At 43.8% G+C, this 12,128-nt stretch overlaps 1 protein-coding gene across 3 annotated transcripts; it reads left to right on the top strand.

Annotated features, from left to right (window-relative positions):
- The first annotated feature begins 1,505 nt into the window (after positions 1 to 1,505).
- Positions 1,506 to 11,600, top strand: LOC142775629 (uncharacterized). Of its 3 annotated transcripts, XM_075877193.1 has the most exons (8): positions 1,506 to 1,593; positions 2,494 to 2,623; positions 2,753 to 2,928; positions 3,386 to 3,445; positions 3,517 to 3,576; positions 3,640 to 3,744; positions 3,800 to 3,913; positions 4,209 to 11,600. In XM_075877193.1, the coding sequence occupies exons 2-8, from the start codon at positions 2,508 to 2,510 to the stop codon at positions 4,502 to 4,504; spliced, it is 927 nt and encodes a 308-aa protein (XP_075733308.1). In that variant the 5' UTR covers positions 1,506 to 1,593; positions 2,494 to 2,507; the 3' UTR covers positions 4,505 to 11,600. The 3 variants fall into 3 exon arrangements, with proteins under 3 accessions (XP_075733308.1, XP_075733310.1, XP_075733309.1); XM_075877194.1 differs by lacking the exon at positions 1,506 to 1,593 and having other exon boundaries at positions 1,843 to 2,623; XM_075877195.1 differs by lacking the exons at positions 3,386 to 3,445; positions 3,517 to 3,576.
- The last annotated feature ends 528 nt before the right edge of the window (positions 11,601 to 12,128 follow it).

Below are 12,128 nucleotides of genomic sequence, written 5' to 3'. Positions count from 1 at the left end.
ATAAAGCCATCCCAGGAAGTCACAGACCCGCTACCAGAGAGGGTTTAGAAAACTGTTCTTCGATTTCGAGTACGTCGAACTCAACTATGGGAGAGCACTGAGCCGTCTCGCTAAAATAGTGCTGTGTTTAGAAAAAGTGGTTAACGATTTAGAGTACGTAGTACTCTACTATGGGAGAGCTTAAAGCCGTCCCGTGCTATATATGCACAACTTAGAGGTATGCGATTTGTATAATCGAGCAAATGTATTTTTGCTAAGGTCAAGCGACAAAACAACCACACTATCTCTGACCACGTAGCTATAACGTGCCGTGATTGTCTCATCAAAACATTTTTCAATCCTAAAATGTTGGTTCGTTCTTAATGTACTGATAGTTCGGCGTATTTCTTTTAGCCTAAATTACCGCTTACTGCCAATTTTGTATCTTCTGCATTTATTAGTTTGAGCAGAGAACCATCGAGGTGAAGTTGATCTTAGAAGCAAGATCTTTTGCAACGGGTGACCATGCTTTCTAGGAGGCGCTGCTTTAAAGGGCCACTCACCAGGCTCCATACCGAATTTTAGTTAGGCAGTGGAAGTTGTTGGGTGTCCGATGATTAACGTTCTGTCACAAAATGTTTTTCAAATTGGTTCATTACGAGCGGAGAAAACAGGTTTTTTGAAGCGGCGCGAAACGAGGGTGAGAGGAGGCGAGCTTGAAACCCTTGTTGCTCCTCCGCGTAGGCTTCGCAAGCCAAACCTCTTCTCTACCCTCTCTGGCATCCGACGAAGAGGTGACGTGCGCATGACGTGCCCTAACAAGCCCAGCCAACGCCTCCTGGTGGCTTTGGCCCAGCCCCCATGCACGCGAACGGCGTTGCTTTGTTTACCAGCGTTATTTTGTGGTCTTCTGCCTATTTCTGCGGGATTGTTTGGAAACGCTACCTTAGACGCGGTAGAGTAGATGAGCTCAATGAGTGCGCGAACGTGTAGGAGCGTTCCACGGCGGTCGTCCGCTCAATGCGCTGACCGCGGGGACACGAACGCATGCGAAGCCTGTACTCTTGAGTGTAAAAAGGTGGGTAACGAATTAGAGTACTGTACTATGGGATGACGATAGTTATAGCGCGAGAACAAAACGACGACACAGAGACAAGAAGGACACGAAAGACACGTAGAGCGTAAAGCGTAAAGCCATCCCAAAAAGTCACAGACCCGCTATCAGCATAGAGAAAGAAAAAGATAAGAGAGGACACTCCGCGAAACCTGGCCTCAAGAAGTGCGTCATGACTACGCACGGAGGAAACCTTTTTCCTTTCTCCGTGTGACTACTAGTGCTGTCACCAAACGTCCGAGGACGCAAGCGCAAAAAAAACAGTTATAATGAATGCAACAAAATTTTTTTTACAAAATAATAATTATACGCCCAAATTTGGTATGTTCTTTATACATAAAAACAATTTATTCAACACACCTTACGCGATTATTTTTCTTCAGCCGTACTGTCATAAACACCATCCACCCAGCGACAAGCCCATGCATGACTGACAGCGGGAAGTTTCGTCGCGTTCTTCAACGTCGGCTGCGTTGGCGTTTTCGTGCGTGAGATAACAGGTGAGGCACGTTTTCAAGCGAAGCTTGTTGAATGACATGTTGTTGGGTCATTTTTTCAGAAAACGGTTACACCTGCGCGAATAAGACACCATGCAACAATCATAGAAAGATGCACACACACACGTTGCGCTTCGTGTGTGCGAGTTTGTTTCTTACGTGGCGTCTCATTCATGCAGTTGTAACCTTTTTCTGAAACTTGTAAGGACAGGGAGGTTCGCTAAAAAGAAAGTTTGCGGCGGCTAGACGGGAACATTGTGCAACGTATGCAGTATAGCAAAGGCGGCACGGCTTCAAGCCGAGGCGACGCGTGCTGAGTCTGCCACGGACGCGAGCGCCTGTGCGCTGAGCATAGCTGGGCAGCTAGGTCATAGGCTCGGTGGCTCGGTGCAAAATATTGAGAAGCGTTCGCTGCGCCTCGCATGCTTCACGACGCGTTTCCCGAAGGCTCGGAACACGAATAATTCTTGGTGTGCCGGAGGCAAATCTGGACTAGCCAAGTGGCCATCATCTTCGTTTTTTCGCTAGCCTTGTGCCACTAGTGCAAGCTGCCCACAAATTTTTTTGACGTGTCCAATATAATTTTACCGCACAAATTTCAACTACGATTTTTCTTCCCAATGTACTGCTGATACTGCGTACGCACGAAGGTGTTCTAAAGTTCCCTGGCCGCGATACCATTGCATTACAAGGGATAGCGGCCTGGAAACTTCTGAAGATCTTTGTACGTGGTCTTGACGTCTATTTTTCTAAGTCAGAGTTTTGTGGGTCAGAGATGTATCACTGGTTTTGTATTGTGCATCGATTAGCTAATCATTCAAAGGGGTTTGCTTGTACACTTATGACGTGCACATATATTTTTCGTAATTTTACAGCGAAGCATCCACTTACTAACATTTTCAGACCACGCTGATGCCATGCCGTCCGGCGGTCCAAGCTACGGCAGCTACTGCTGTGTATCGTGGTGCTTCAACAATGGCAGAACCCACAAGAAGCCTGGGACGAGTTTCTTCCGCATACCACGGGACGGCAGGTGTGTTAAAGCTTTTGTATGGTTTGCATGTCTTTAGACTTACTGTTCGTACTTGCTCAGTGAGGGTAACAATAAAAAATCGCTATTCAAGCACTTCCCCTTTCAGCTGATAGTTCATTGCCAATGCAGGATGAAAGCATGGATGCAGTATGCTGGACGCGATGATCTCCTGAGTAAGCCGGCCAGCCTATTGTACGCAACGTACAGGGTTTGTAGCGACCATTTTACTGCTCAAAGTTTCATGGACCCTGGGCACACAAGACTTACAAGAATGGCTGTTCCCAGTGTGCAACCAGCTGCACCATGTAAGTGATTGACTGAAACTCAAATATGTGCAATGGCGGCCACTTGTATTGAATCAGTGGCGACAGTTAACCGCGAAGATCTTTGTAGCCGATGGAGAAACCTCACTATAGAAGTAACACTTGGAAAGTCTTAAATTTTGTGAATTGTGGGCTATTACCTTCCTAACAGCAGCTTTACATTTCTGTCGTTTTTTGATGCTTTTGACCTGCGCAACTTGTTTTGAAAGACTTTAAAGGGCTATTTCTCGTTATCTTCAAGCCTTAGTGCACATGTACATATACCTTTCATCAGTGAAAGCTGGCACTGTTGATAAATACAAAAATCACAAATTACTTGTTTCCTAGTTGGTGCCTTCTCTTTTCTTCCACGTTTGACCAATTTATGCGTTTGAAAGAGCTGTTTAAGTTTCCCCATGCTACAAGCTTTGTAACTTGTACCAACTGCACATATATGCAGGTTCTCTGAGCGTCGCTTCAAATAGTGACTGTGACATGACTGCAGAAGCTGCACTGCAAGGTGCGGATGAGCTTCAGTTTGCGTTATTTAAAGCCTCTTACTGACACATTGTCGTAATTTTATTTCTTCAGGACCTGCGGTAGAGGCTTCAAAAAGCGGCGCCCACACATTGAGGTGCCCCGATGAGCAGAGTGCGTTCACTGTCGCGATTTCTTTTTTTTTACCCAAATTGACTGTTGACCAAACCTCTGCAGGTGGCAGCTCCCTTGTAGCTGGTGAAAGAATTTCTGCTGACTTCGTCTTGCCGGAGAAAACCTCAACCAGTCGTTCACCTGTCACAAAAGGAACTTGTGTGACCGGTAAGTTGTATGTTCACTTCAACACCAGAGTGGATCGATATAGAGACTTCCGCAGGCCGCTCGCAAGATTGTTCCGACAGCACTGTCCGAGGCACTGAACAAGCTTCACAAGACCCTCCAGAAGACGTCTCCGCCAACAGCTCCATGCCTGAGTGCCCTAGAGAAAATGGTGACTATGCTTTTATTGCAGCTGTTTTTATGTGCTATTTTATGTTTAGGACATTCTGAGGAAACTATCCTCAAAAGGACACTACGTGTGCACTTACAAAATGTAAGGGTGGGCTCTCGGTGATTTTCATTTTTTTTGTGCATTGTCAACATTGTGAATGGTTTGTTTTTAGGTAGGGGAATCGAAAACTTTGCACCACAGAAAGTTTTGCACCTTGGGTCTGAAAGAGCGAGGAAAGTGCTCGTATGGGATTAGTTGTTCTTCGCTTTTACATCCATTTTTTTGTTTATTGCAGTGCGTTCCTGTGTGCCAGCGACAATGTCTCCATCAATGAAGTACAAGCAAACCATTAAATATCTGCAAGCCAAAGTAGCAGCACAGCGGAAAACTATCAAAAGACTGCGGAGACAGCCTCACCAAGCACCGTCATCGACTTCAAAGACCCTTGGAGTTATCCGACCGCACGTCACCGAGGAGGTTTTTAAACTTCTTTCTGCACATGTTCGCTTGAGGCCCAAACGCAAGGGCAAGCGGTTTCCCGTGTGGTTCAAAAAATTCGCCCTTCACTTCCGAGGTCCGCGAGCATACTGATTTCTGGCTCCATATTTTTCTTTGCCCTCCCGGCGTTCATTAGGTAGGTGGCTAGCTAATGTAAAGATGACTCCAGGCATAATTCCGGGAATCCTTTCTTCCATTGCAACAAATACTCAAGCTTGGAATGAACGGAACCGAGTGTGCGCTTTAGTTTTCGACGAAATAGCACTCAAAAAGAATTTGTACTATGATGCTGCAAGAGACATTGTCCAGGGTTTTACAGATGATGGCACTCATCGCACTTCAACCATTGCTGATCGAGCACTGGTTTTTCTTCTTGTTGGTGTTTCGAGAAAGTGGGTTCAACCAGTTGCTTTTACTATAGGGCACACATCAACACCATCATCTGTTATGCATAACTTGCTGGTGTCACTCATTTTGGAGCTTAGGAGCATTAATATTGCAGTGAGAGCAGTCATTTGTGACCAGGGCAGTTCAAATGTAAGTCTCGCTAACCAACTAAGAGTGACTGTAGCAAAGCCTTTTTTTGAAGTTAATGGTGAGCGGGTGTATTACATTTTTGATGTTCCGCATTTAATTAAAACAACGCGCAATAATGTCCAAGCACACAAGTTATACATTGGGGATGACATCGTTAACTGGTCGCACATTGTAAGCCTTTACCAATCCTCACATGAGTTGCGGTTGCGATTGGCTCCAAAGTTGACTGAACGGCACGTTCATCAGAAACCTTTTTCTAATATGAAGGTCAGCAGAGCAACTCAGGTCCTTAGTGCATCAGTTTCGATTGCTATCTCGGCAATGGTGTATGCGAAGGTGCTGCCTGCCTCGGCCATCACTACAGCTCAATTTGGTGATCGTATGGAGAGGATTTTCGATGCCTTGAACAGCTCGAGTAAAAAAAGAACTTCGCAAAAGCTGCGGCATGCAATCATGAAAAATGATTCGGAGCTGATTGACTTCCTCTGAGGCCAGCTTCCCTGGATTGCATCATGGCAGTTTGTTGGCAGACGTCAACCACAAACCATTGTAGGTTGGCAAATTACAATTCAGGCTATTTGTCAACTATGGGACGACCTCTCCAAAAATTACAATTTTGAATACCTGTTAACACGCAGGCTTCAACAGGATCCTCTGGAGAACATATTTGGCCACATTAGGCAAAAACAGGGTTGCAACACCAACCCCAATGTAGCACAATTTATTTGTGGCCTGAAGCACATCTGCATAAGAAAACTCTTCAAACTGTCAGAATACGGAAATGTCGAGGATGATGAATGTGACCTCCTCCAGGAGCAGCTCTCGCCATTCTCCCTCACCAGTGTGTCTCTTGTGGATAATGAGGAGTGTGCACAGCCACAGCCTGACGACTTTCCCGCTCTAGACGATCTCTCTGAACTTGCGACCAACATTCACTCCCATATTATCGATGACTCCGCTGCATATTATGTAGCTGGTTTTCTCATCAAACACTTCCTTCGGAATGCATGTGACGGTTGCAGTTGCCCACAGTTACTGAAAGACAACAGTGAGACGCTTAAGGGTACCCACCAGTATTTCACAATGCTCAAAGCATACCATGTCCCCAGCAAACTTTTTGGGAATCTCACTGTGCCATCAGAAGCAGCTTTTGCATACGTAAAACAACTTGAATCTCACTTTCTTGCCATGATTGAGGCCACTGCACATCAGCTGAAAGTGTGCGATGTTTTGTATCGCCATCTGTCAAGTGTTGGCAATTTTCATTTCTGCTCTGCTGGGTGTCGCGCGAAGTTTCTGAAAATGTTTTGCCGGGTTCGTTTATGTTTGCATGTACGTTTTGTGAACCGAAACTTGGATAGGGTTAGGTTACAGTCTTCAATCTCAGGCATACAGCTTGACAAGTTCAAAAATTAGCAATTAGCGGTGGGTTTACACTAAAGTATTCGAGTTGAGCCGAATCCTGCAATAGCTTTGTTATGTTATTACTTCGTTACAGTAGACTTCATTATGGTCTTATATGCTTATATTCAGTTAAACTGGACTAACCACTCCTTCGTTGCATACATTGTTTTGGTTACCGGCTATGAGGAGTAGCGACACTGCATATTCGCTCGAAGTGATTTGCATAACCTTAAAAAGAATGTTGGGTATCCTGTCTGTATTTTTGTAGCAAATGCGGGCGAACTGTACACTTTACTGTGGGTCGCTTGGTCACTGTGTATGCTTTATCTCTCCAGCTCAAGCAATATATCGATAACAAAACCGCTTGTTGAAATGTCTTCGAGCGGGTAAGGAACACAGTATGAAGTGGGCACGGTTCACGTTATCACGCTTTTCGTATTTTAGCTTCTCATCAACCTCCTCGTCTCGCCCATCAAGATTTTCAAAAGAATACCCAAACTTGTAGCATTTGATGGGGCTGTGGACGCTGCCATTTTATTTTTATATAGCTTGTGAGTGATAACGTACGATGTAGAGCCTTTGTGAAAAATATGAGCCAAAGTGGTTTCCTTATGCTATTTATTAGCCCTGTAATACCGCTCTCGTAGCAACAATTAAGGTCCACAATTCTGGATAAGTGATGACTACAATCTATTTTAGCTCGCAAGCGTCACAGCAATGCCCAGACGCAAATCACTTGGGATCTTAAGTTTTTGATGAAGGCGACGCATAAGAAGAGCCACAAGACCTTTATTTATTTATTTATGATGTAGGCCCGTGTACTCAGATTTGGGTGCACGTTAAAGAACCCCAGGTGGTCAAAATTTCCGGAGCCCTCCACTACGGCGTCTCTCATAATCAAATGGTGGTTTTGGGACGTTAAACCCCACAAATCAATCAATTTATTTATGATACCTTACAAGCTCAATGAGAGCATTGAATAAGGGGGGTACAAACTTCAAAGAGTAATAGGGCGGTCATCAATAACATGGAATACACAGAAAATAACACAACAGCGTGACAAAGCGTGTCCAGTCACTGACACTCAAAGAAATGTAATACGCGAATGTTTACCGATATGCAGAAAGCTTGAATAACAAGAAATTCAAGGTACATGAACGAAACACAATAAAGAAATTCGGAAGGCGTAGATATAGAATTCAAGTGAGCAGCAACGGCGATGCAACTCAGCAACATAAACTGGGAGAATAACAAGAACTGGGAGAACAATGGCAATAACAAAAAATCAATGAGAAATCCGAAGGCCGAGGTGTACAACATACACACGCATTTTCCAAACACACATACTGCTAGCCGTACGAAGGCGTTTACCAATATAAATTGCAAGACAACGGTGGGTACAGCAAAAACTAAAGAGAACCAAAGAGAAGTGTGAAACTAGGTGAGTGGCACAGCTGCAGCTACAAACATCAGTGAAGTTAGAGCGATTAGTGCGATGAAAAATGATTACACACATGTTCGCGAAAAGAATCTGGATCGGTGATGGAGGCGATACAGTCGGGAAGATCGCTCCATAATGATATGGCCTTACGAAGCGCTGATAAGTTGAATGCCTTCGTTTTGCCGTGAATGCGAGTGAAACTAAGGTGATTGTGCAGGCGACTGGACATGCGCAATGGTGCTGTTAGGGGTAGCGTAGAACGTCTTGTGCTGTGAATATATTTATGCAGCAAACATAACAGTGCAACAGAGCGACGAACGTGCAATGGCGAAATAGAATGTTCTTGTTTTAATGTTGTTACGCGGCAATGAGTGCTATAATTGCGAGATATAAACCGGGCTGCTCTGTTTTGTATGGACTCTAGCATTGTGGTTAGGTAATCTTGGAAAGGGGACCAGACTGAAGATGCAAATTCCAGCTGGGGGCGTACATAAGTGAAATAGGCCAGTTTACGGATGCTTGTTGGAGACTTTCGCAGATTACGACGGAGGTAACCTAATGTTTTTGAGGCTTTCGCGCAAATAACACTAATGTGTGCCGACCATGAAAGATTGGGTGTTAGATTGACGCCTAAGTATTTGTAAGAAGAGCACTGCGCTATTGTATCATTTTTAATAGAGTAGGAATAATTGGAGTTTTTGTGTTAACGACTGAAGGTCATAGCACGGCACTTGGAAGAGTTAAGAGACATCTGCCACACGTCACACCAGTCACTAATTAGGTTAAAGTCTGTTTGAAGGGTAAGGTGGTCGCCATCATTGTTAATAGCTCGATATATTATGCAATCGTCAGCGAATAGTCTTATATTGGAAGATATATTATTTGGCAAATCATTTATGTAGATGAGAAATAATAGAGGTTCGAGAACACTACTCTGTGAAACATCCGAGATGACGTCAGAGGGAGTAGAGGCGTAGTTATTAACCGTAGTGAATTGTTTTCGAAAGGAAAGAAAATTGCGGATCCACGAAAGGGTTAAGGAATCGAGTCTAAGTGCAGATAATTTAGATATTAGGCGGCAATGGGCAACGCGTTCAAAGGCCTTTGAAAAATCGATGAATACGCAATCAGTTTGTTTATTTTCATTCATATTGAAATGGAGATTGGTTGTTAATTCAAACAATTGGGTGTCACACGAGAAGCCTTTCCGAAAACCATGCTCGTGAGGAAAAAAGAAATTATTTGATTCGAAGTGGCGGCGAACATGGGAAGCGATAATATGCTCCAGCAATTTGCAGCAGATTGACGTAAGCGAGATGGGTCTATAATTATCAGGTGAGTGTTTACCTCCACTTTTATAAACGGGAACCACTTTACCCATGGGCCAATCATCTGGAAGTTGACCAGACATCAAGGACTGTTGAAAGATGAGAAGTAAGAATTTGCTCGATACGATTTTTGTGTTCTTTAGTATTTTTGTGTTAATGTTGTCGGGCCCCGATGAAGTAGATAGTTTAAGATGGTCAATGAGGGAAGCAATACCTTCGACTGTAAGAGCTATTGGCTGCCCAGTCGTAATCTGCGATGAATGGTATGTTGGAATGGTCTTCTCTTTTGTATACTGAAGAAAAGAACCTGTTAAATGCGAATGAACAGTCACTATCTGAGACGGGTTTGTCGTCATCACCACGTAACGAGATATGCTGGCGGTCGGTTCCTGGGGTTAACGACTGCCAAAACTTCGGAGGGTTTGATGTCAAAAGAGACAGGAGATCATGGGAAAAATATTTGTCTTTCGCATCCTTCATTGCAGAGCAGTAGCTCGCCGCACACTCGTCGTACTTTTTCCATGCAGCTTCAGTTTGCCCATTTTTGGCGTTTTTGTACAACCGCTTTTTTTTTTTTTGTTTCTGAGCCGACGGAGTGACCTAGTGAAACACGGGTTCGACCTGTCATTCGTTATGGTAACTATGGGAACAAACTTATCGACCAGCCCGCAAACCTTGTCCCGGAAGATACACCAGTTTTCGTTGACGATGCGAGTATCAAACAAGGGCATCATCCCTTCAACAAGGAATACTTCAAGGTCTGAGTTAATTGCTGCGTAATCGGCCTTGTTATAATCTCGTATAATTTTTCTATCTTTACCTGTGTGGCTAAATGGCACTTCTGTAGGAAAATGGAGTAACTTGTGGTCACTTAGACCGTCTTGATAAGTGATTGGCCCGATAGTTTCAGGCAAATTACTTAAAATTAGATCTAATAAGTTAGATCCACGTGTAGGTGCGTCAACAGTTTGGAAGAAGTTAAAATTCAGAGTTAAATTTATAAATTCTATAGAAGCACGACTAGGTGAAGAGAGAGACGGCCAATCAACATCGGGAAAGTTAAAGTCGCCGAGGAGGTAAACGTTTTCACACTGATAGCTTTGCACAGCGGCCGCTATACTCTTTCCGAGTTCATCACTAAACGAAGGATTTGCGTCGGGTGGCCGGTAGCAAGCGCCTATCAGTATTTTTGATGAAGCGGAAAAGCAGGCAGCCCAAACTATTTCGAGGGGTGAGTGAGTATCAATCAGAAACGACGACAGTGTATTCTTTATCGCGATCAAAACACCACCCCCCTTTTGTTCAGTACGGTCACACCGATAAATACTGAAAATATTCACGCCCGAAAAGAGTTCTGCATCGAGAATAGTTGGGTGAACCCATGTCTCAGTTAAGACAGCAATGTCCGTATTGCTATCGTCCAAGATCGAAGAAATATTTTCACGTTTCGGCAGCAGGCTACGGATGTTAGTCAACGTCACTGTTAGTGGTCGTACCAAGGTCGAGGAACGTGACCATTGTTGCTTAGGAAGTTTATTTTTGCCTGCTTTCTTAGTTAGCTACCTTTGAGAAAGAACAACCGATTTTGTAGAGCTGTCATAAACGTACGTCTTGCCATTCATTTCTAACCTGTGAACTCGCAGTTTAAATGTCTGCTTGCTTGGTTTCGCAAACTCGATCAACTTTTTCCGCGCTTCGCAGGTTGCAACAGAGAAATCCTGACTAATAGAATAGTCTGTACCTTTAAGTTTTCTTGATAATGCTTGTACGATTTGTCTTTAAACAGAACGAATTTAGCAATTATTGGTCGGCACTTATCTGGAGAAAACCGGCCAAGGCGGTGGACGCGTTCAAACTGCTGGCTTGTAAGGGTGATTTGAAGATTTCTTCGCAAAATTCAATTAGTTTTTTCTCTGAAGCTTCCCAATCTTCATTAACGTCATCTTCGATACCGAAAAACAGAAGATTGCCAGTGTTGTAGCATAAAGTTTGTCTTTCACGTAGTGAGCAAGCTGCAAAGCCCTATCTTTCTGAGGACAAGCAGGCATCAAGTCTGCTTTTTTTCATTTTGGGCTAGCTGTTCTTAAGCACAGCTAGCACACTGCACCTTTGCCTTTCTGCTATATTGTGTCGTGAGGTTTCTGTGCGCTCTTTTTTTCTATGCATTATTTCGGTTAACCCCAGGCGTGATTCGCGACTTCATTGCTGTGTATATGTCACTTCTTCCTTCTTTATCAGCATTGTTGTGTTTTTGCCATAGATCCTTACTTACCCACTGGCCCGGTGTGTCATACTTCACCAGCTTCTCGGCTTCTGCCAACTCTAGCGATGTGTGCGTTGTCCGTGTTCTCTCTGTATTTGTTACAATATTTGTTACAATTTATTTGTAAGGCGAGATGCATTTGTTGTCTACCTTTGTCATATTGTGCTTTTTATATTCTCAGACTCTACCTTGCCTTTGAATAAAACATTGCGGATACTCTGTCTCTTTGACTGATATATACATAGATCACCTGTTGCAAAAGAAAAACACAAGCGTGATGAATAAAACCGTAGTGAATTATCATTACCTGCATCTTTTTTTATTATAACTTTATCGAAATAAAAATTACGTCACGACCAATTCGCACGAACCACTGAACGAAACAAAACAGGGAATCGCTAAATCAAAACGACCTACAAAACTATCCATTTGGGCGATGAAAAGTGGTCTGAAATCATACACTTTCGTCATAGCCAAACGTCGGTTACGCAAAGTAATTCAAAATTTGCGCCAGTGAAACCGAAACAGGAAGCGCACGCCACTCACACCAACCACCAGGTGTGCTAGGGTCGACTGGGCCGCTGAGGTCTACGGAGTGTCCACTCTTACCTTTTTTTTTTTTATTTCTCTATGCTATCAGAGAGGGTTTAGAAAAAATGTTTTTCGATTTCGAGTACGTCGTACTCAACTATGGGAGAGCACTGAGCCGTCCCGCTAAAATAGTGCCGGAGTATGTGCCCCGCC

This window comes from Rhipicephalus microplus, chromosome X (assembly GCF_043290135.1).
Source record: "Rhipicephalus microplus isolate Deutch F79 chromosome X, USDA_Rmic, whole genome shotgun sequence".
Lineage (NCBI taxonomy): Eukaryota > Metazoa > Arthropoda > Arachnida > Ixodida > Ixodidae > Rhipicephalus > Rhipicephalus microplus.
The sequence above is the reverse complement of the archived record's forward strand: the minus strand, read 5'-3'. Positions and strand labels throughout refer to the sequence as shown.